The sequence below is a fragment of the Mycteria americana genome, chromosome 1, assembly GCF_035582795.1.
Source record: "Mycteria americana isolate JAX WOST 10 ecotype Jacksonville Zoo and Gardens chromosome 1, USCA_MyAme_1.0, whole genome shotgun sequence".
Lineage (NCBI taxonomy): Eukaryota > Metazoa > Chordata > Aves > Ciconiiformes > Ciconiidae > Mycteria > Mycteria americana.
In genome coordinates, this window is record NC_134365.1 from 140202131 (window position 1) to 140226490 (window position 24360).

The window sequence follows — 24360 nt, forward strand, 5'->3', positions numbered from 1 at the left end:
GTCTGGGCTCGAGGTCCCTCTCACGTTAAACAAAATCAGCATTCAGGAGGCTGTGTCTTGGTATACGGCCGCTGCTGTGTTGGCCTCCTTGGTAAATCGTTTTGGGATAGCTTCAATATGAAGAGTGTGAAGAGAAAAGTCCTTTTACTGTATTGCATTTTAAGGAAAGCCAGAGTGATTTCCAAAGGTAGTCTGGCAGGGAAAGAATTGCCAATAGAGAAAATATTGCTTCCAGCTTAGAGGGGAAATTTGCATATATATACATATATATATGGAGATATGTATATATATATATGGAAATTATTTGCTTTTGTAATAAAAAGGTTTTGTTTGTTCAGCATGCTTTGGTGTCTAACCAACAACTTTCATTTTAACAACAGAATCGTTCTAAGATGTGCACTGAAGTTTAGGTCATTTTTTATCAGCTATGCAAATTCCAGTCTCAGTTGTTCACACTGCAGAAAGACAGGCTGTCTTCCTACCTCCTGTAGGTGCCTCGAACCATTCATGACATCGGTTTGGCCAGAAGAAGTTTTGTCTGAGGAGCAGTTTTGACACCTCTGAGCTTTGTGCATCTGAGTAATTTTTTGTCTCCAAGGACAGCAGTTTACACTGCAGTTCTGCAGCACATCCGTCCTTCTCCATGGGTACTAGCTAGAGGAGCGAGTGTAAAAATTTCAGTTTAATATGGTTTTGTGGAGCGACTTTTGATGCATGGCCACACTGAATGGAGAGGACAGAAACAAAATGTCGTGAATGATGTGGCCGAGGTTTGGCTAAATCTGAGCTGGATCTTGGGTTGTTTGGTTTCATTTCTCAACTCCATACTTCTCTTCTTTGCAAGTTATATTAAAAACCCTCACTTTCCTGTGCTTGCTTTCTCCTCAAAAGGCTATGTGAAGAACTCCGTGTGACGCCAAAAGCAATATTAGTTTTTGGAATCAGCTTTCAGGATGTGCTGAAAGTTGTGTAATCAGCACCTTACCTCTCAGAAAGACTGGGTGCTTTACTCTCCTACATCTCACAGGCGTGCGGGGCCTGGGAAAGTTGTTTTTTTCGGCTACTCGAGAGACCTGACTAGAGAATTAAATGATCTGGAAGCGTATCAAAAGTTTCTCCACCCTGGGTTCAAAGCTAGGCCCATCTTGACATCAGACTCTTTCTCCAGGCTATCACAATATTTTGGGGAAGAAAAAAAGAACCAAGTGAAACTTTAAAAACGTCATAGTAACTAGAAGAATACAGTAGAAAAATGCTAAATAAGGTTATGATTTTTGTTAAAACATGAGGGAAAAGCAGTAATAGCACAGTGATAAGCACAGAAAAAGAAACGTGCGCAAGCAGGGGAGTGAGCTGTCGGCAGTACTGCGTCGTCCACAGGAGAGCTGTGATTCAGGATAGGGGCTTCCAGGCGATCGGAAGCGATGTCTTGTGCTCTCACCTTCAAAACTGTGTTCCCTCTAGAGACTACAACACTGCTGTCCTAAAATGAACGTGCATTCAGAAAGCCCCTTAACACGACGTAGTCATGTTTTTACCTGCATTTGGTGAACTGAAACAGGAGTGAGTTACCATAATGCCCTGCCTGAGAGCGTTCGGTGGTGCAATTTCAATTTACTTTGAATTATTTTTTTTCAAATAAAATAATGGGCAGAAACTGTGGGGGCAGAAACTGTGGGGGCCCAGAAGTTGCTTCAGATGTTGTTCAGCTTTCCTTGCTGCAGGTGCTGCACCCTGTGTCTGAGCAGCAAATGGATGGTGGATGTCAGTACCCACTTCCTTGCCTTGGTGCATGTGAACTGGAGCTCTGACTCTCAGAGATGTGGTTTCTTCTTAAATGTTTTAAATAATATTTGGGTTTAGATGATATTTATGAAGCATCTTGAAGTCCGCATAAGATAGGTCATTCAGGACTATGCATGTGTAAGCAACTTGTCTCTCCTTTTCAGCAGCTGCCTAAGCAAGTTTTGTGATTAAACGTTGTATGTTTTGGACTGCGGTTCCACAGCACAAGTGGTTTGGCAGCAGCGCTGGATGAACGAGTTCCCGTCCCTGGCACTGTGCTTAGGGTGGTGTGAACTGGTGTAGAAGTGGGGTTTGCCTTTGATCCACCTGGGAGCCAGCTCTTGGGCATCAAGAAGTTCTTAACCCTGGTATTGCCACTGGCCCACTAGGCTTATGAATTGCTGAATGCATTTTACAATGTGATATGCGTAACAGAATAATTACTAAGTGGCCAAACGTGACTTGAAAACAGCTTTCTGTTCAGTGAAGAATCCTCCTCCCATTGCATGGTCGCTCAGAAAAGGTTAGTGGGGCTGGGGCATTGGTCCATGCTCCCCAGAGAATGAGCTGGGGCTTGGTGGGACAAGCAGGAAACCAGTGCTGGTGCTGAGAGACACCCAGCTGGAACCATTCCCTGCTCCCGGTGCCTGGAGCTCACACCAAGCCGTTGTTTGCACAGGGCTCTAATGAGGAAAAGCAGTGTATTGTTCGTTACTCGTAATAACGAACTCCTGAGTCTCCAGATAAGCAAAGCACTTCGGAATAAGCTAGACCTGGAGATTTGGACTGGAGCATCCTGAAGGGAGAAGCAGAGCCATTCAGATGATATGATATGATAAGGGGCGATATCAGCATGTATTTCTGCTGAGATTTCCTCTTCATAAATGGTTAAGTAAACAACCCAGGGAGCTGCTGGCCGGTTTGTCTCATTTCAATATCTAGCATAGCGAAAAGCAAATAAAGAGATTATTCTGTAAACGGTCAGATGGTAATAGGTTGATATACTGTGGGGAACATGGATTTTTAGAAAACAGAGCAAACTTTGCAAAGCTTTTATATTTTTGAAGCAAGCATAAGCTTTTTAGTAAGGTAGTTGATGTGAAATTCAGGGCTGATATCAAATTGAAACTGAGTTTAGGAATTAATGAAGACATTTATGCAAATACCTTTGTGTCAAGGGTAAATCTGTATTTAATTTTGTTTGTATTTTGCTTTCATGGGTGACCTGGAATTTTAAACTAGATGGTTATTGCAATTTGTGGAAGGTTACAGTTTTGGAGCACTGAAACTGCCAAAGGTTGTGGAGGGTTCTAGCAAAACCTGCGACTTCCAAGAGGAAATGCAACGTCATAGTTATGTCAATGAGAGGAAAAAAATCCTAAGCCAAACTTTTATCAATCAAAACCCAGAGAAAAAAAGGTTATATAGTAACAGTGGGGAAGAGGATCTGGGCATTAATAGATAACAAATTAAACACACCACAGTGTAATTTGCAAAAAGGCAAAGACTGTTCTGGGCAAGGTTCCTAATGTTTCTGCTACATCTGCTCCAGGATTACCTCCAGTTCTTCCCTGTAGGGGCTTAGTTTTGTATTCTCCTCAGACTTTAACGTAAAGCTTGCAGAATTATGAAGCACAGTTTACAGATAATGTGTGTTAAAGTAATTGCATGTTTTAGTTTCAAGTTGTGTACAGTGGGGGTTTCTCTGTGTGTGCGTGCCCTGGACATGTATTTGGATTATTACAGGTCACGGTAATGGTTCTGAGTTATATTTATCCTCTATCTTCCTTTTAAGTCCTCAGAGTGATCATTTCTCTCTGAACAACATAGGCAACACCGGCAACCCCATGGAAGAACAGAGAACAAATACAAAGCCTCTTCACTGAACAAAGGACAGGGATAGCCCAAAAAGTTAGGAAAAATGACTTTAGGCTTAAGGCCAGCTTTCATGAGAAGGCAGGTAGAGTTGGAAAAACACAGTGTAAGAGGAGGGCCAGGAATACTTTAAAATTATTTTAAAACGTAATGTTGGTATTTTTAAAAGTAGTAACAGAAAGAAAAGAATTACTGCAGGTGACCAAAGAAATAAGCCAACAGAAAAAGGGTGACTCAAACTATGTATTAGGGAAAATATGTAAGACCGGTCAGAAAAAAGGAAGGATTTGCATCACCCACGGAGTTTGGTGTGCTCAAAAAGAGCTCAGTTCTTAGAGTGGGTCTAAGGAAACATTATTTTCTGTGGAAAACCTGGGCTTCATTGAAACACAATATTTTTTAGTGCTTGCCATACTAAAAAATCACTTTTGTCAGGAGATTCCCTTAAATTAAAAACAAATTAGTAAATGTTGAGATTTTCTACTGGTAATTTACATGAGGGGCAGGACCAGAAGCAAAATTTTGGGTGAAGGTAAAGGCTTTTCCAGCCAGCTCCCTGTCTCGCTTCGCTTGGGTGAGCAAGATGTGTCTGTGTCATGGTGCTAAGCCTTGGTGAGGCGGAGATCACAGCCGTACAGGTCTGTCAGGAAATCAGGCATCCGGGAGGGCAGAACACCCCACCCTCTGAGCTTCGATCGTCCCCGCTGCGGGGACGCCCGGGGCCAAGCCGCGACGTTAAAGCCTCCCCAGCCGTGGCAGCAAGAGGGAAGAGAGCGACCAGGAGCCCTTGTCCCTGCGGGGTGGCTCTGTTCTCCTCCGGAATGCGCCTTTCTTCCTTGCAGCTCCGACGTGTCTGGCGGGAGGGCAGTCTCCATCCCCTACGGCTCTTCGAAACTGTTTTCCCTGCAGAAAAGGGAAACTTCTGCAGTTTTCTCCCTTCCCTTTGCCTCAGTGCCGTGGGCTCCTGGGAAGGGTGGAGGAAAATGTGTCAGTGGAAAACGAGGAGTAAAGCTGTGGTGCACGTTGTACAGCTTCTCTGAATCCTTAGCGTTTAGCCAGAGCAAAAATAGCTTTAAAGAGAAACAGGCAGGCTTGAGTTCAGGTCCGTGTCTTCAGCAGACCGCACAATCATCTGACTTGCAAACTCTGCAGTGTGATGGGCTAGTTTAATGCCCTTTTGCTTCCGGAGAACGAGCCCGAATAATCTAAATTCAGTGGTCAATTATAAAATTACCAAACAATTAGGTTTTCTTCCTAGTCCGTGCTCATAAATGGCAGCGGCCAAGACGTGCATGGGTGTTGGACGTCAGAGCAGCAGTAAATGAGCGGGGCTCTCCAGGAGAGCGAGCGGAGGCTTCTGCGACGAGCCCCAGCACTTGGCAGGCGCGGCAGCGGAGAGGGTGGTGACAGCAGGGGAATGCGGGGACCGCCGGTGGCCTCCGCGGAAGGCACGGACGAGGCTGTCGCTTTGTGTTAACCTTTCAAAGCAGCGAGCGTTTCTCAAGAGACCCTATCTGTCTTTTTTGCTAAATATAGGACTGCCTTTCTCCTTCCCGGTCGGTAAGTGTGCTCCACGGGCTGTGGGTGCCAAAGCTGTCTGCAGACCCTATCCTTTCTTTTCCTCCTGCCCCCTCGTGTCTCCTGTGACCAGCTCCGTAACGTGGCCTGCTGTCGTTCCCCGGCGTGGAGCTTGCTGCAGGGAGGGCACGGGGCCACCTGCCCTGCGGCCGGCTGTGCCTCAGGGAGGCGGAGGGTGCCCGGCTGCGCACGGGCCGCAGGTGGGATTCGGGGCTCAGGTGGGATTCGCAGGCAGCGGGTGCTGTTTCCGATGGGTGGAAGCGTCTGTCAAAGAACGCTCCGCCCGGCTTTACTTCTCCCCGTCACGGATCGATTCAAATGAAAGTCAGAAGAGCCATCCTGCCGAAAGTCTTGTTCTCTTTAACGGGAGTCTGTACATCAAAGGACCGTGTTTCATGTTGGTGCATGAACGCAGGTATTTCTGAGCCGAGTCCACACCAATCCTCTGGCCCCAAGTTCAGGAAAGCATCCTTCTTCAAGAGGACTCTTGAGCACCTGCATTCACTTGCAGATCTGTTTTTATGGCATCCTGGTTTCTAGAGTGAAAGGCAGGTTAATGTCCCGTGGAATGGGGGCTCGGGTGAGCAGCAGTACTGGAACCTGTGACTACATCCCTTCCAGCTTAGGCAGATCTACAGGCCTCTTCTGCAGATCAGCTCGATCCATCTAAACCTGAACCTTCATGCAAAAGCTTAAGCTAATAGATGAGGTGAAGTTTAAATCAAATCTGAAATCTAAGATGCATTCATTTTAAAATTAATATTTCTTTTTAATATTTATTCCTATTTATTGTTGGAGTAAAAAATGTCATCTTTACTGACTTCATTTTTTCTCTTTGGTCCAAAAGCAACTGTCTTTGCAGCCATTGTATCTTTCCTGCTCAGTATTTCTTTTTGAAGACATTCAGCTTCATGGACCTCTTTTTTTCCTCCCCTTTTCAGGCTTTATTTTGAGAGCAACTCTTTATAGAGGACTTCAGCATTTGTAGACCTTTGCTAGTGGCGTGGCGAGAATGCTAGTGATAGCACTGCGCCTTCCTCTGAGGGACTCATTGATTACAGATGAGGTGCCAAACTCCTGTGAGATGTAGGTACATCAATGTAAGAACTGGCATACTGGCTGAGATGAAGAGGATCCCTAACGCCATAATGCTGCTTTCTATGGTAGGCAGGAATGATGATTACAGAAAGTGTAGAAGACAGTAGAAAAATTAAGAAGTATAAGATATAAGGTATGCTTTCCCATTCCTGATGGTTAGTGATCTAGTGGCTTGAACTAGACAATAATCTGAGCAATTTTTTTTAATAGCCACTGATGGCTGGGAACTGGTCTATTTGGTTTTCGAACCCATTTTCACTCCTGGCTGTCACAGTCATGACAGTAAATTCCACAATGGAGTTGTGTATGGCACAGAAAAATACTTCCTAACACTGATAGGGCCTGTCCTTTTGTAGAAAGGGAAAACAACAGGTAATGTAACCTCTTTCAGGAGTAATAAGCCCTGAATATGCAGGGTTTTAGGAGAGTGAATGTACAGTTGCACAAAATGTTTAATTACTCCAGTTTAATTGCAGACCACTTTTGAAAGGCAACCCGTAATCATCCATTCCGCCCGCTTCCCCTGCACCAGGTAAAGCAGTTTTCTGGGAGTTGATCTGACAGAAAATTAATCCACCAGAAGACTATTAATTTTCCTTCAGAGTAGCAGCCTTACCACACAGCCACTAAACCAGGAGCATGCGGACGGACATGAGGAGAGCAGAGGGGTGCAGGACGGTGGCAGCCCACCTCTGGTGGCAGCCCACTGCCGGACGGCTTAAGCCCATCGTGAGTCTGCCCAGGTCTCAGCAGCAGGAGTGTTTGAGAAGTGTACAGCAGTATATACTGTTTGTCTAACTTATCACATAGATACCACAGCTTTTCAGGGCTTTCTCATTAAGTAGGAGACTTGTTTGGCTTTTTGTAGTCCACGAAGACAAATTCTACCCTTGGTGACACGGGCACAACAGCCACCTAAGTTTGAACAGAACACAGCTTATTAGCTGCAAGGAGAACGATGGGCTTGTTCCTATTGTGCTTGAGTAGGAGGAGCCTTGTAAATGTAGTTCTCCAGTCTGCTTCCCTGACCTCACTTGGCAAAAAAATCCCACCAACTATGCTACAAATGGTAGCTACAAGTTTTCCTCCTCTCTGTTATCGCTCTTCAGATCTTAAATCGAGATTTTCCATTACAACATGAGGCATTAATGTACTGCTGTTTTGTATAACGCACAGTGCTTATCTGCATACTGGCAGCGCCTGTATGTTCCAGTGCTGTAGGGAAGAAGTAAGAATTTACTTGCAGATGAAGCGACAGACACTGTCAAGTTCACTTAGTTATTTGGATTTAACTTCTGAATTTAAATCAAAAGAACATTGATTCACTTAATTTCCTTTCCTTTGCATATATTTCATATTATTTAATTACAATAATACCAATTTTGCCATAATGGTATTGCTCATTTAATAATATTCAACTGAAAATACATGTGACAGTTAAAACATGAAAAGATCTTGAGTCAGCTAAAAAAGCCACGAAGCTCAGACCTTAAAGCCACGAAGCTCAGACCAGATTGGCAGGTTCTAATAGAGATTTATTTCTTGTATCTATTTACAAAATTTAGTCTGATTTTTTAAAACTGAGGGAGGGGAACATCTGAGTCTCCCTTGCCCAACTTAAAAAGTCCACAAAGCTTTATTAAGAAAATAAACAGAAAAGGCTCCGAGTAACGCATGAGCTCCAGAGGAGTGCTATGGTCCGGCTGCAGCCGAGGCTGAGGGACATCGATGGCTCCAGTTGTTTGTTTGCTGCAGGCACAGCGCTCTCCTCCCTTCTGCTGAGAGTCCTCCCATATTTGTTTTGGTTGGATTCCCACCGAAAATGGTAGAGTGTAGGTCTGTGTGTCATGCCAGCCCTCGAGCAGCAGAACGGCCATGATCTTCCTTGCCTCCATCAAGCGGGCACCACGGTTCGTGCTCTGGTACCTCCTGCAGCATTTGTTGTGCTGCACCGGGGGGGGATGACACACTTCACTGTGCAAAGTGAAACACTCTGCTCGTTGGATGGTATTTCGGAGGTGAATCCAGAGGAACTGATAAAAGGTCACAACAAAGGACAGAGGGGGCAATATGGAAGGTTTTCCTGTGTGAAGTTTTGCCATGGCTTTCTGTCCAGTTGAAGTAATATGCCTGAGAGATGGCTTCTCCATCTGAGACCCTTAGCGGGACCTGAGGTCATCCTGGAGGCAGCAGATACAGCTTTGATATAGCAGATATAGCACCCAGAGGTGCGTAGCTTTCTCTGCCTTTGGTTCAGGAGCTGTTTTCCACAACAGAGCAGGAAGAATCCCATAGTTATCATTTCCAGGGGTCACTGTGGGATTCACCACACTGCCCTAAATTCACCACACTGCCACCATCACTTTCCCTGTAAAGAATCACAGGGGAAAAAAATCATTAGACTTAGATTTAGACAAACATTTAAGCATGTACAGAGCTTTAAAAGTACAAACAGTCTTTGGACTACAAACATACTCAAAGCTATGCGAGTAGTTAGCTGCTACCTTGAATCACAGCCATTGTCAGCAGCCTGTGATTAAATAAAGAGTAAGAGGGAGATTTGTGTTGCACTTTGGATGTTTCACAATGGTTTTGAATTAAAGTAACACAATACTGAGAGCATTCATTCACAATTCAGTAGGGTAGCTACAGCAGTCTAAAAATCATCCCATTTATTGGAATAACCTAGATGGTAGACAGACATATACAGGCATTGTCTTCTGGATCCCTCTAGGCTGATGGAACAGGTCACCACAGCCATCTGTTCATCACTGTACTGTGCTCGTAGGTCTCAGAGGTACCAACAGACCAGGATGTGCGAAAGCTGGCTGCTTATGCTTCAAGCAAGAAATTAGTCAAATCTTCTCCAACTATCGGTGTAACCATTCAAGCAAGCTAAGATGCTTTTGCTTAAAATGAAATAAGGAGCAGCATAAAAATGTTTCTCTCTGTGGACCCATGGGATGAGTAATTTCTGTTAGGACAGTGATGATTCACCCAGGATCACAAGAGGACTTCTTGTGCTGGTACAGCTGGGAGCCTGAGGGAGCAGAAGAGTCTGTCATGGGCAGTTTTCGGCCATGACTTTGTTATTTCGTGTCCGTTGTTGGAGTGTTCATCTGTAGAACACCACCAGGCCTGGGCACCATCAACAGCAAAATACTGCTGCCTGCCATCTCACAAGTACCGACAAAAAGTGAAAACTTATCTTTTCCATCTCAGACAACCTGCCCGGGTCTCTCCTCACGTGAACATTGCTCTCCTTTTCTTTGGAGTCTCTTGTGGGCTTGTAGCGAGTCTCTCCGATCCTCGTGGGACAGTTCAAGTGCCATAATTTCATTGTAAGGCCAGCAGTGAAGTTGTGCTGGCCACAGGGACTGATCCGCATCCTTGGCTGTGAGTAGAGCTAAGCCAACAGGGATTGCTCAGGCAACATTGCTGGGTCGACTGGGTCCCCAGCTGTGTATGCAATTTAGTGCTGTCCCAGAGAGGAGCAGTGGGATCTCCTGGCCATTGTGTCTTCATCTCTGAGAGCTGCTCCAACAAGCATTGGAGCCTGCTCCAAAAGGCCCTCGAGTTGGGAGCATTGGTCACATGAAGGCTCTTGGTCATATGAAGGTGTCCATTTCCAGCTAAAGATCAAGAAGTTTGGTCATCCCTGTTGTATTGCCATATCAATTTCTTCATTCTTTATTTGCTAACACTATCTTTTCTCACATTCTCTGTCACAGAAAGATTTAGCAAGTTTAGTAACAAACCTTTCCCTATAGTGAATATACTATATCATAATTTAGTGGAAAAAGCCTGAATTGCTTTGCAAATTTCAGCTTAGTACCAATGGTGGATGGAGAGGTGTTACAGATAAAACCAGGGACATTTTCCCATCTTGCTGCCAGGCATATGTATACCTAAAGGGGAAGCTACAGATCCTTTGATTCCTGACTTTGATATCTGTCTTTGAGTACTTTAGTCTGAGTTTTATGGGTAAACTTTTACGTGACATTTCCTTGAAAGATCATCATTAAACTGAGATCTTAAATAAGAGATATTGCTTGGGCTGTAGAGTTTACAACTTACAGCTTTATGTACACTGAAAATTGGGGAACCCTGTTATTAGAGAAAAGAGTGATATTCTTATAAAGCTGTTATAGATGGCCATAGCAATTTTGAATGGAAAAGGAAATAAAACATATCCATTTGATCCCTGTAATTGCATCCACATCGGGACTTCAGCTACATGAGCAAAAACTTACACTTCTAAACTGATTTTGCAATACAGGTCCAACTTTCTATGAGACTCGAGTTAAAGTAGACATGTAGAAAAGGGAAGGCATGAGCGCTGCTGGTTGGGAAGAAGGAGAAGGAAATACCTGAAACCCCTGTTTCCTTTCCTCCAGCTGTGCCATCTAGCTGTTTCTAGCTCAGAGACCAGAGCAGCAGACTGTGAAGCAGAGTGGTAAAAGAAATGAAAGAGTTAAAGTGAGTTTGAGAGAAGGAGGGGCAGTGTAGATCTGTGGAAGGAAAATGCTTCCCAAAATGGATCAAAAATAACAAATACAAAATGTACTGAATGAACTTTTGTTTTTGCTTCAGATTAACTTAAATTTTTTAGAAGAGAAAAAACCACTTTCTCTAACAACACGAACCCTGTGTATATTTACCTGAGGCTTATGGAAATAGCTCATATGACAAGTCTGGCTCCATAAACTCCGCCTAAGAAGGCTGGATCAGCAAAATTCAATCTGGAAGCTGTCTATAAATTTATGAAACCTGTCTGAGGTTTCTAAGTTAACTAATAAAGTAATCTTTTGTTTGTAAAAAGATATAACAGTTTTATATATTAATACTGAAGTCCATGGAAATAAATTTTCAGCATTCAGTGCTTTAGGTAACTTTTGTTTTAACTCCACCAATAAAGAAATGCTAGCTCAAGAGCAGACGCATAAAGTGAGGGCTATTTGTAAATATGTTTAATTTTTTTTTTTATATCTTTTTGTCTTTTTTACTCACTGGAGACTTTCAGCAGTTTCATGCTTCAAATAAATCTTAAGGAAGAAGTTAAAGCAAGCAGTCAGCTGCTCTAAGGCCGATCAAATAGTGCTTTTCTGCATGTTTTCCTAACAGATGAACAGGCGATCCCATTTATAGAGCATACTACATGTTGACAAAGCGCATTACTTCATTTTGCCATATTGGCAATTTGAGACCTTAACAAAACAATGCTGAAGTCGCTCTCATTCTGTATTGCCATCCTTGGAATGCGGCTTGGGCTTTCATTAACTGTGTCACTACAAGGTACCGCAGATGGAGGCAGATTTTATAGGGGGGGAGTAATAAACATTAGAGAGCAGAAAGTTGTAAACAGCTTAAATTCTTTGTCCCGTGTGGATGAATTCCTTTTCCTTAACACTCTCTGGTGTTCTCGGCATCTTGTGGACGCTTGGTCTAATTGGAGGTGAATGGGTGGATAGCTCACAAGAGCTTTGATACCTCCCAGCTGTTGTGTGGGGAGAAGTGGTCCGATACTCCTGCAGCCAGTGAATATAAGCTTCAATATAAACAGTAAAAGTTTGGAGATTCAGCCCAGCGCTTGGCTCACAGCATTCTGGCTCTGCTTAGGAGCACAAATCGCATACAGGACCACTTCCAAGATTTCCCCTCAACTTTTCAGTCAAGAGAGAAGGACAAAAAGGGGGAAAAAAGAGCACGGCTCTGCCTCACTGCTGCATTATTCCTGCTTTCCCCTATGCTGGCTTCATTGAAATCACCAGTATTATCAAGCTGGAGTAAAACTGTGGTGAATCTTTCCAAGGCCTTCTGTGTATGTACATTTTTGTGAGTCTTACCAGGACAGTTAAAGCAATACAAGTCACTTGAGAAGAATTTAACTACAAAGGAACTGGGCGTTCTTATTGCAGAAGGAGAGCAGGCTCGTGGGGGATTCTTCAGGAATAGCTGTAGTGCTTTCAATTCATAGCTTACCTTTTTCCAAAACAATTGCTTGAGAATAGGCCAGTATTTTATACAACCCAGCCTTTCCCAAGCTATTTTGCCCAGGGGGATCTTCCCCTCCCAGATTAGCATAAGTCTCATTGCTCAGCGCTGTGGCTATACCACCTCTGGATCCCTGCATCTGGGAGGCTATGGGCTGTGCCCTGCTTTCACCTTCCTCCCACCCCTGCAAAGGCAATAGCCCCGGTTTGGGATATATTGGAATAACTGCATCCAAGCTATGAGGGATTCAGTATACTTACATCAGTAAAGGATCCTGGTGCTTAAAACAATACAGCTCTGCAAGCAGAGAAACTGCTTGGACGACAGTGCATGTCTTATATGAATCGTGCTTTCATGTTCCTGTTGTTTTTTTAAAAATCACTTTCTCAACAGTGCTTGCACTCAGGGCTCCAGTTTCCAGGTAACAGGGAGCACCAGACGCCCAAGTGCTGGGTGATTTAGCTTTTCACTGAATGCAGCTGGGAAGCAGTTGTGAGCACTAACATCTTGTAACCCTTCAGTCAAACACCGCTCTTCTGGCATGAGGACTAATTTGTGAGAGTGAGATGCCATCTTTATGGCACAGCAGTCACAGCTGGTGCAACTGTCGTCACGACTGCTGCAGGGGAGAATAAAAGTGCAATAATACACCTTTTGCTGTTTGTTTACTGGGCTGTGTTTTCAGCAATGTGCGCTGCTCAGTACCGAGTTAGTTCATGAATCCTCTTGGGTAAGGTAGTAATCTGTTTTGCCTGGACATGTAAGACAGGCCTTCTTGCAAATCCCTTCCCCAAGCTCCAACCTGCATGCGTTTTGGTGTATATTTTGGGAACACGTGACCGTTGAAACAGGCTATCCAGCCTGCTGGACAACACGTATTTAACATAGTCATTCTTTCCTTTGGGTAGCACAGCTTGTTGTAGGGCTCTGTACATGGACGTGTCTGCAATGGCAGCTTCTACAGGTGGGCACACATAGTCAGCATACTCGTCTGGGTCTGGAAATGTATTCAGCAGATCAAACATGGTATCTGCTTTAGACTGACATGTCCCAAACTCTTTCAACTCTACGGTCTGTATAGAGTAGGTCTTCAGTGACTATAATGGGGACCAAGACACCTAACTCATGCATAGAGACCGACAGGTAGCTATCTGAATCTGAAGATGAATCCCACCTGGAACACTTGGACATGGTTGTTGTTGGGGTTTTTCCCCAACCTACTTTACCATTTTTTCAGGCTTAGGGTAAAAGTCATCCAGAGTGTTTAAGATTGTGCATTTCCCCGTCTCTCCTTTGAGTGCTAAAGTCAGTTCCCTCATATTCTGTCTCACTTGTCATGGCAGGTCAGGGAAACTTTTATGCCTGAATCATTAGGGGATTGAAGTTTCTTACTAGAAAACAAATATGCTTTGATGCTTCTGCAGCCTCGAGGTGAAAACAACGATGGACTTATAGCCAGGGAAAATGATGCTCGAGTAAAACTCATTACTGCTCAAAGCCTTCAGAACTCCACACAGTGAAATTGTAACCATACACTGAAATAGTAACCATACCTGTTCTTCAGAGCAAAACCAGACTGTGACTGTAAATTGCTAGAGCACACTGTAAAAATACTCATTGTTAACTCGGTGGACAGCCATATATACAAGTTTAAAATACCTCATAAGGAGCTCAGTGTGTGAGGTTATTGCATGTGATTCCATTTTATAAATACGAAAGAAGAAACGTGTCAAAAGCCATTAATCACAGTAACGAGCAGAAATTTGCTGCAGTGGAAAAAGCCAGTTTGCTGGCCTTCAAATATTTAATTTGCAACTCCTTGAATCCACTTCTAATCAATCCAGGAAAACTATCCCTGGGTTGCAAACAGGCTGCACGGAGACTCTGGGTTTACGACTGTGAGAAAATCCTCCTGGGCTGTCCCACAGCCCAAGGCCTGGGACTGACTCAGAGTGTATGTCTTTGGTTAAGTCCATCCAGGGATCCAAACCAAGCCCCAGTGATCCTGAAAATTCTGGGTTTCCATTTCTAATGAGGGCTGCCTGGCAAAACCACTCTGCAGCGGACTCCCTGGCTGTAGGGCAGGCTGCCTGCCAGGGCTTGGCACCGCCGGAGACGGCACGGCCCCGCAGCCTGCCAGTGCCAAGACCTCAGGGCTTCACAGGACTGTGGCAAATCGTAATTCCATAGTAATTCCCAGGCTGGTTTTCTGGCTTCCCCGGCTCCCTGCCCTGGAGCTGAGACGCAGTGGGATGCCTCCCAGGGACTGTCACTCGAGGGCAGTTTGCATGAGCGCTCCCCCAGGGCTCAGAGGAAAGGGGAATTTTTGTCAGGCTCATTGCTAATCGAGCAGACTACTTCGTGATTTGCCTTCTTGTGGCTCAAAAAAGTATAAGACGCTACAGTTCACAAGAAGTTTTAAAATCTTGGCTTTTGACTGAATCGGATGAAAGTCAAATTTTGAAAAGCAAAGTTCCTTCTCAACTGGAACACTAGCTTTTCAACCAGCTCCAGTGGATACTATGAATAATAATACCCTGACTCTTAATTTACAGTTGAAATCCGGAACAGAAGAACACAAGGTCCATCTGCTTACACGATCCCAAAATTATCGACAACTACAAAAACATGATGTTTGTAACCACTTCACATATAGCCTGAAATGTATTAAACAATGACTTCATTTGAAGAGGTTTGTTAACATTATGAATATTATTATTGTTGGTCACAAGAGGCTTGGTCTTGTTCCAGTCTTGAAATAATTACTTTTACACTGCAAAACTGGTTTATGAATTACAACATTAAATCAAAATGTACAGTAGTCACGTTACTTCTTGGGAGGTTTTATTGTGTAGTTACTACTCTGCACACTAAATGGATTTTAACAATCCTATACTATCCATGAAACAATTTTGAATAAACTTTAGATTTGTGAAAGAGCCCTTCCCCCTCCTAAATTCTTGTCAAATACCCAGAGGGTAAATTTAGATAGAAGCCATGCTTCTATCTGTTGTTGACAAGCATTCCTCTTTCTAGTCAGAGCGAGCAAATCATGTATCTGTAGCCGATTTGTTAAATTTTTTTTTACAGAGCTGCAATTTCTGTAAAAGTCATAGGTAATGAAAGAAAATTGTGCTTTTCTCCCTCTCCAGTTCTCGGAAGACATTTTAGGGAGAAGGATAATTGCTAGTGAGAGCTCAGCCCAGTAATGCAGTTTACAGTGAACGTGAGTTGCAAGGAGATAAACAAGGAAGGAAATACATGGAGATCTACCCACTTTCAGGAACTAGAAAAATCTTCCAGTGAATTCTTGTTTTCCCAGATGTGTATCATTTACAGAGATGAGACTTCACTGAGATTTTTGGCCTGTATGCTTAAGCCCCTTAAGCTGTTTTGAAACTCTAAACCTGGAAGTTACGTTTGCTTCCATTTGTGTCGTGTCGTGTGGGTCGTCCGTCCCCCCCCCCCCTTTTTTTCCCTTTGTTCCTGTCTGCCTTTTTAGCTTGTTCTGTCAGCAACGAAAACCAAATGTAAAAAAAAAAAAAAAAAAGGCCTGAAACTCTGTCATTTATCTTCACATGAAGCAGTGAGTGGTCCCATTTATTTAAATTGCAGCCTTTGAAGAAAGAAAAAGATGGCAGGATAACTCATAGTTTCTTCTGCAGCTTTAAAACCCAAATGAATTCTAGTGACCCACAGGGTAAATGCTATTTTTTGTTGAAATACTATTTTATGCTATGTGATAGGGTCATACTTTTGATTTACAAGTTAGTAGTTTGAAGTTTAAAGATATTCTAGTGAATTTTCACTGATGCTGGAGATAGTTTAAAGATATTCTAGTGAATTTTCACTGATGCTGGAGATAGAGACCAATGTGCAAACGTAAGGGATGCGAAGTAATTTAACCTTTTTCTAAAATACAGGTCTTTTAGATTAAATTTCTTTGCCAAGCTGCTGATAACTGGTAGTGCAGTAATGTGCACAATCACATACAGAACATCACTGGCCTATAAATTATACCATATATATGCAGTGGCCTATAAATTAAACAGTGTAATGATTTATTGGGTGAAACAATTATCAGTGTGGTAACTAGAATTAAATACCCGAGTGAAATTCTGGTGACACACCAGTGCTAACAGACTCCTGGATGCTTGCTAACACACTTTCATTAGGGAAAAGGTTTCCCTTGTGATTGCTCCGCGAGTTGTCCGTTTCTTATACCGAGTGCTCACCAGAAGAGCTGGTGTTGGCCTCGGGGCACGTTGTCTTGAGTCTCACCTTCCCCAGAGGCTCCTTTCACATTGCTGCTGCTCCTTCCCAGGTGGTGCCCCATCAGGCAGCAGCAGCTCCGGCAGCTCCAGCTGACCACAGGCAGAGGGCAAGGGGAAGAGCGGAGCGGAGGGTCCTCCTCCAGATGCTTACTGATGCCGTTCCTGCTCCTCCCGCCCCCCTGCACAGCACAGTTTACAGGTTTGAGTTGGTAATGTGGAGTCCGCTTTGCCTTCTTGGGCTTCAGAGAGTTGGACAGTGCGGGAGCGTTATGTGGGTGTGCACAGGGTGCAGTTCCTCTCAGCTTGCACCACCTGGTGCAAGCACAAGATGGGTGTTTGTGTCTGGGGAACACAGGCTGCTTTGTAGCTGCTCCCGAGGAATAAAGCGCTGACTTCCTCTCCGCCGGTATGAGCAACACTCGGGCAACTGTGCTCCTTGAGAGCTGTAACAGTGCCGTGCTCTTCCAGTGCGTTAGGTCTTGTATAAAGGGGTTTCAGACATCTAGGAAATTACAGCGATCGAGTTCTTTCTAAACAGGATTTCTTTTGTCCAAGAAGATTTATGTCACTGTTGTGAAAAAGCATCTCCACACGTGAGATGGCACTTCATTCTTCATGGGCATTAAGTACTATTTCCCTTAGTTCTGTTAAAAAATGGTGAGAAACTATCCACATATTTTGATAGGTAGCAAATAAATGCTTTAAAAATAACAGTTAGTTCTGAACAAAGGATTTTTGCAGGGTATTATACCTAAATTCTGATTCCTTAGTTTCTAGTTTTTGTTTATAGACCTTTATGCATTTGATTTACTTGTCTGTCATCTTTTCTCTCTCTTCTTTTTGGGAAATAGATTTAAACTGTAATTTGTAATGACCGAATGAACATTTGGCCAGAATAAGAAAAGTGCTAATTCCCCGAGGAAGAAGTGTGCTGCCAGTATCACTCTTGGCCCTGGTTCAGCAGCCACAGAGGCAAGTCTTTTCCAGATTTGGAGTTAGCTCTGTGTGGAAGCTGCATTCATGTGCTATTAGAAAGGTCAAACAAAACAAGACCTTCATGCTTGCTTGAAGCTTTTTCACCTGAAGATGCCCACTGTTTTTTCACCCAATAAGTATGGTAGCCCCTGCTTTCCGGAATGAAAAGAATCAAGACACTGCGACTATTAAGGACTTTCCTGAAAGTCAAAGTGATATTTAAAGGCTGATCCCCTAGCGCAGTTCCCAGGCGGGCTTCCCCTGACTTAGCTGCAGACGCCTGAAGGGCAGCCATCTGAACTAATTGTCATGGAGTCCCACTGGAGTGAAGAAGGCACTTCAATTTATGTGACCTGTTTTAGATGTCTCCTTGGAATGACGTAAATTGTCCACCAGATGTGTCGGTTTCTTCCTGTGGACTAGGGGAACCTAGGTGATAAGCCAAGATGGAGATTGTAGATGGTTACATTTAGGTGAGACAAATCCATTACTGCCGTAAGGGCCAAGCTGGCTTCCCTCCCATAACAGGGTGGATTTGGAAACTTTTTCCTACCTCATCTGATGTGACATCAGACAGCTTGAGTCACTAGTTCCAGGAGTTGTGGCAGAGAAGTAGAGAATTCACTTCTCCCCAATTTCATAATTGTGTGCTGTCTGCAACTGGCTGGATAGTTTCCTTTGTTTAATAGCAATTAGGGTTGAGAAAGCACTCCGTTCATAAAGTAATATTGGAAAAACAAAACCTGGCTTCATTAATGATCAGCACAGTAAAATTCAATTACCTACTCACTTCCCAGCCTGCTGTGTTGGAAGCAACTAAATTTTAGCTGAAACGTTGTTCATTCTTCTTTGCTGTTGTCAAATGATAAATAGGAGAGAAGGAGTGAAGGTTTCACCGTAATCTACATTTGCAGGTGTAAAGCATACATTACAGCCTCTTAAAGCAGTGTAAGGAACAACCACAATGGGAATCATGGAGAGCATTAAAAAAAAAGGCAGGGAAGCAGTACCTCATACAATAGAAATGATTTAAAATGAATTTCTGAAAATTTTCTGGTTTATATTGTTTTTTCTTGATTGAGTAGCCTTGAAGTGAATGTGCAGGAAATTAACTGGTATGCTTTGTATCACCTGTTAAGAGAAGGTGACCTGGAAGGTTTACGCTTCCCAAAGTGAGCTGCATGCATTCCTTGGGTACCCATTATCAGGTAAATAAAGGAGGAAGGAAAGTTGGAAGGAACACCAGGGAGGAATCATAAATGAATAAGGAAGGAATGAGAAAGGGGAAAAGGTAGTCAGAACTGCCCTGAAAGGTCTGTATGTTAATCCTAGCTGCTAAGTGGCTTACAAGAGGGATGGATGATTGCAAGCAACGGGGTAGTACAGCCCAGGTGGTTACTCCTCATTGCAGACCAGGGGCGTGCTCCAAATCCTGTGCAAGTTGAAGTCAGATAGACTCCTTGGCCGCCATACAGTTGTCGTGGTTTAAGCCGAAACCAGGCCAAGAGTATAAGCGAGCTTTCTAGTCACAGCCACAATAACTTGCTTTCAAAATACAGAAAGCTTTTGTTTTAAGGTCTGGCCTTTGAAAACACCTTCTGTAATTAGCAGTTAGTTTTAAATTTTGTTATTAGGTACACAAAAATTTTGAACCGTACTATGAAATTTCTGATAGCTGCAACTTACCAAATCCTTTAAGATTTTATAAATGCAAATACTTAAAAAAATCTTTTCTCCCTGTTTTCCATATTGTTTGGACAGGAAAAAACCGCATCTAGTAAGCCTGTATTTTTCTGGGTTGACACGCCCCCCAACCCATAAGTTTTTGCCCATAACTCTTTCCTTGTCATCGTAAAAAGTTCTACTACATTTTCCTGCTTGCATAGTCTTTATTTTTAATCTTAGCTGCACCAATGTAAGAACCTGTCACTATTGCAAAGGTACTTCCATGCACGCTCCTCTTCTGCCCCCGGTATCCTGTTCCCAACTAGACAACCTCCCGCTTTCCTTTGTGCCAGCTCTGGCACTGCTCCCTCGGAGAGCTGATTCAGCCTGCTAGATGGGAAGAAGGCTGCGCGCTCCATTTGCTGTGTTGGTTTGCGACAAGCACGGAGGCAGAGGGAAGGGAGGTGGTGGCAGCGTGCGGCTGGGAGCGGGGGATGAAGAGGGTTACGGGAGCCGGACTCTCCTTTACCGTGGCAATGAATTGCTAGGTCAGACGAGTTCAACCTGCAAAACTTCGCCTTTAGTCCTTCCCCTCTCTGGCTTCTCCCTCTGGGGCATTCTTCACCTTCCTGGCTTTATGGTTTTCTCCCTTTTCCTAAACTATTGTGTTTCCTCAAAGTTTTGCATCTCTCCCTTTGCTAGTCTTCTGCTTCTCTACCTTCCAGTTGGGGGTTGCTGGTGCCCTCCATACTACTCTTTTCACTTTGGGGTGTTTATTGAAACATGGCCCCCCATGTTTTAATCCTTTTCTGATGTTTAGCATGTCCTTTTGCATTGACCATGTTCAGAAGATAGGGCTAAAAAGAAGGTGGTGATGCTATAGAGCTCGAGGGTAGAAATCCTATACGCCTCTCCCCAGTCTTGTTCGCCTGCTTTCTGCTGCTTTCTGTGGTCAAACGCCATACCTGCAGAGCAGAGGACAAAGCGTCTGGAATCAGAGCATATGATACATGTAGAGTTCTCGGGTTGAAACCACCTCCTTGAAATAAATAAAAAGTAGAACTTCAGAAGGGAAAATCAGGCACTCGGATCCTTTTTTTTAACTTCCCACCCCCGACCCGCCTGCTTGGAGATCCTGATGATTTGAAATGGTTGCTGTGCAAGGCTTCTTTCTGTTGGGTGCTGCTTTCCAGTACATGCTCTGCAACTGCTCAAATACCTACCCTGCCTCATTTTCCAGGAAGGGGAGTAGCACAGATTGTTCACCCGAGAGACAAAAATGGACTTTATGGGTAAATGCAGGTATTGTATTCTTTGTTCACGCCAAGTTAACTGAAAATTACCTCCCTGTCCATGGGAACTCTTAAAGATGATTTCTTCTGCACTAGGAATTAAGATCCATGGAAGATCCATAACTGGAAGCTCGTTGGGTACAGTACATCAGCAGCAGAGCACATAAAAACTTTGGCTCAAGCTGTTTCTCCTTCCAGCATGTATTTTGAGTTATTTTACTTTTTTTTCCCCCAAAATACCTTTTCTTTTTCCCCCAAAGAGCTATGTTACCTGTGTTTATAGATAGCGCAACGTGCTGGTAACACGTTTGCCTAGATTGTAGGTCGGAAACAGTAAAACTCATTAATTTCATCTACGTCATGCAGCGCTAGAATAAGGCCACTTCCTCAGAGAACAACTGAGAGTAACTGGAGGAGTTACTGCGCCAACAAAGATTTGTGCAAAGCATTGAAAAATGATTAAAAAGATGGGAGAGGGCTCAGGAAATCATCTAGCCTGTCCCAAGCCTCACTCTGCTGAGGTCATGCCTTAACTGAGGGAGGTTTATGTATTTTTAAACGCTTCCATTGATGGAGATGCCACAGTCCGCCTAGGCAAGTCACACAGAAGTCACTACTAATTATAACATAGCAGAATGCAATTTTCCTTCAGAATTTGTTTCATCTTCCACAGTTTGTGTAAATACACATGGATAAAGTATTGAACAGGCCGTGAAATAACAGCATTTCATTTTGCAAAGCTACGCGTTCAAGAATCGCGAGCCAGGCCTCCCAAATCACGCATGATACACATATGTATTGGAAAGCTAGTTTTATTTGTTCCTCTCTCCTTAACCTATAGGTCCTCCCTTGCAGGACGGGGCCGCCCCGCCAAGCTCCAGGTGCTGCCAGGGCGCCTTCACACCGCGCCGCCTCGGCTCGGCTCGGTCGGATGCTCTGCCCCGGGGATGAGGGACGGCACCGCTGGAGCCGCCGCTCCCGGGCGGTCGGGGGCTTGGCCCTCGCCCGGCGGGCCCTCAGCGGGTGTTGGGGATCGCCCGGGACGGCCCGAGCCGGGCACGGAGCCCCCCCGCCCCGGCGCCGCCCTCTCCCCCCCTCAGCGCTCCGGCAGCCCCGTCCCGCGGGCCGGCCCGCAGGTGCGGGCGGGCTGAGCGCCGCGGGGGGAGGCGGGCGGGCGAGCGGCCCCGCCGCGGGGGAGTCAGCGGCGCTGGGCGGGAGGACTGAAACCGCCGCCCCTCCGGCCGCGCCTCCTCCTGCTCCCGCCGCCGTCCGGCTCCGCCGAGGGGCTGCCGGCTCCCGCGGCGGGGTGGAGGCAGAAGTTGCGAGGAGGGGCGCCGGCGGACGGGGCCGCAGGCTGCCGGGCGGGAGCCCCGCGCTGCCGCCGCCGCAGCCGTCTGAGGGCAGAGCAGCGCCCAGCGCCGCCGCCGCGCCGTGTGGAGGGAGCGGCTCCTCCGCCCGCCCGCGCCCATGGGGGACTCGGTGTTCAGCGAGAAGCCGGCGCTGCGCTACGCGGTGAGTGCCGGAAGGGGCCCCGGGGCTGCGTGGGACGGGGGCTCGGAGGACGGTGCGCCCACGTGTGCCCGGGGGGTGGCTGCGTCCGTCCGCCCGCCCGCCGTGTGCGCGCACAGGCGCGGAAGCCGCCCCGCGGCGGGTCCGGGGGAGGCCGGCGGCGGTCCTGCCCCGGCGGCGGGAGCGCGGTGAGATGCCCGGCGCGGGGAGGCCGGGCTGCAGCCCGCGCCCAGCGGGGCGGCGCAGCTTCTCCCCGGGCAGCGGCGGGGGAGCGGGCGCGCTGCCCCGAGGAGGCGCCCGGGGCCGGCCCAGAGCCTCTTCCAGCGCCGCCGCGCACCTCTGCCCCTTTCTCGCAAGCGGACCGAGGGGCTGAACCCCCGGCACCAGAAGTGCTCTGGGTAGCTGGTTCCGGCACCGCTCCTGCTGCATTTGAGATAGTAACACCATATTTTATTATTTCCTTCGCGAGAGGTTGTGCTGTTGAGAAGCCACTTCCTTTCTGCCAGCCTTATTAGGAGCATTTTCTCCGTTGCTCGGGCAGAAAAAACCAAGCCGCATAAAAACAAGCAGCTGCCTCCTCTCCTGAAGTCATAAATAAACGCTCGCACGAGTAATAGCATGCGAGGAGTGATGCCGCTCTCGCTGACACTCATATAAATAATAATTTTATTGCTGTGGATGAAGTTATGTGGGAATTGTCAGTCAGAGCAGGCTTGCTTTTCTGGTCCTGGCAAGTACGGCTGCTAGCACCGCAAGGATGGGTTGATAAGCGTGTCACTTACAGCACACGTTTTGATGTGCTTTTCTCACTTGGTTCGCTTTGATTCCTTCAGTACTAGCCATTAAATTAAGTTTCTTTTTATGCCTGTTTTTTAAATCTGATGTGAGCAGTTTAGAGTAGAAGAGGGGGGTAATGTCTGTCTTCGTAAATACTCTTATTCCCACTCAACTGTGTCGGTATTAGTGCATTCAGCTACTGTAGCAATACTGCATCTTTTAGAGGTAATGGCATGTTGGCTAAAATAGTTATACAGAAGCAAATACATTTTGTATTGTGTATGAGTAGTGATAGTGATTTCACCGGGAAAGTAGTTATCATGCATCAAATAAATTGAAACCTCTTTTTTTAATAGGGTAATTGCCCCATTCATATTTAGACACATAGGAGACCAGTGACAGTCACGCCACATGCTAGTTCCACAAAACTTTTATTACTTCCTGTGATTGTGCTTGTCAGTCTGCCATTAACTACTAGTTACAGACACATTATTGTTTCTGTCAATTGGGTATCAGTGCGTTTTCTTGCCGGCAGCAGACAGCGCGTTAAGTTCAGGTCAGCAGGCATGCAAAGGAAAAGGCAGGATGGCCAGCCATCTCGGATGACCATTACCACAGTTGCAAAACCACTGCTCTTTGATTGCTTTGTGTTGCAGCGAAGGGGAAATTGTGCATCTAAGAATAATACTTAAAAAAAAAATATTTGTTACTATTTTAAGGTATATTTCAATAATAAAATAACAACACATAGATACATCTAGGAGGTAAGTGATTTTTGCAGGTGATATTACTGGTTTGTTTGGAGAATATGGAACTGGATGCTATGCATTATCCGTGCATACGCTTAATGTGAAGTCTATGAATAGCCTAATTGAAAACAAATGCTTGTTGACCTGAAGATAAGCTAAGACTTTAGAGCTTTGTTGGATTGAGGCCTTAGTAATTACTGCTTAAATGTAACTTAGTACCATTCTCTCGTTAACTTTGAATAATTGCATGGTATAAATACAAATCAAGTTCTTGGATTGTTTTGATAACTGTGAAATAAAAATTATACAGTGTTATAGAATTTAATAGCAATTAATTTATTGGCAGAAGAAATTATAGTGATTTCTGTGGTGGGCTTTTCTTCTGCTTTTCAGGACTGATAATTAAAGTTTCATGATTTTCATAAAAGTGTGTAAGGAAGCGTATGCACTAGCATCTCGGTTCAGATCAGCAGTGTGCTTTCGAAGGGGATCTCCCAGTCTTCCCCACTCTTGTGCCTTGGTTCATGTCTCGGGGCAGTCCTGGAGCGTGGGAAACAGCGTTTGTTCAGGTGATGCCGAACTGGGGTATGTGCTCCTGCTGCTGCCCAGTGCCTGGAGGGTATTTGAGTCTCGGGACCAGGCTAGAGTCAGCTTGAGTGTAAACTTCTGAAATTCATATGGTTTGGACACTGGGTCCTCTATACCAGCTCCTTAGCTCTGCAGTGTGCTACTGCCAGTGCAACATGATAATGTCGCCATTAATCAACAGGGATGCCATTGCGATTCTGA

At 45.1% G+C, this 24360-nt stretch overlaps 1 protein-coding gene across 2 annotated transcripts in view; it reads left to right on the forward strand.

Annotated features, from left to right (window-relative positions):
* ARHGAP6 (Rho GTPase activating protein 6) overlaps window positions 1-24360 on the forward strand; it is a 341268-nt gene that overhangs the window by 148715 nt on the left and 168193 nt on the right. Inside the window, exon 1 of one of the 2 annotated variants that reach the window (XM_075522451.1) lies at window positions 21826-22048. The exons of the other annotated variant lie outside the window; for it this stretch is intronic. Within the exon in view, the coding sequence (XP_075378566.1) occupies window positions 22004-22048 (45 nt within the window). The 5' untranslated portion in view covers window positions 21826-22003. Of the gene's footprint in view, window positions 1-21825; window positions 22049-24360 lie in introns of those variants that run through there. 2 annotated transcript variants of the gene reach the window in all.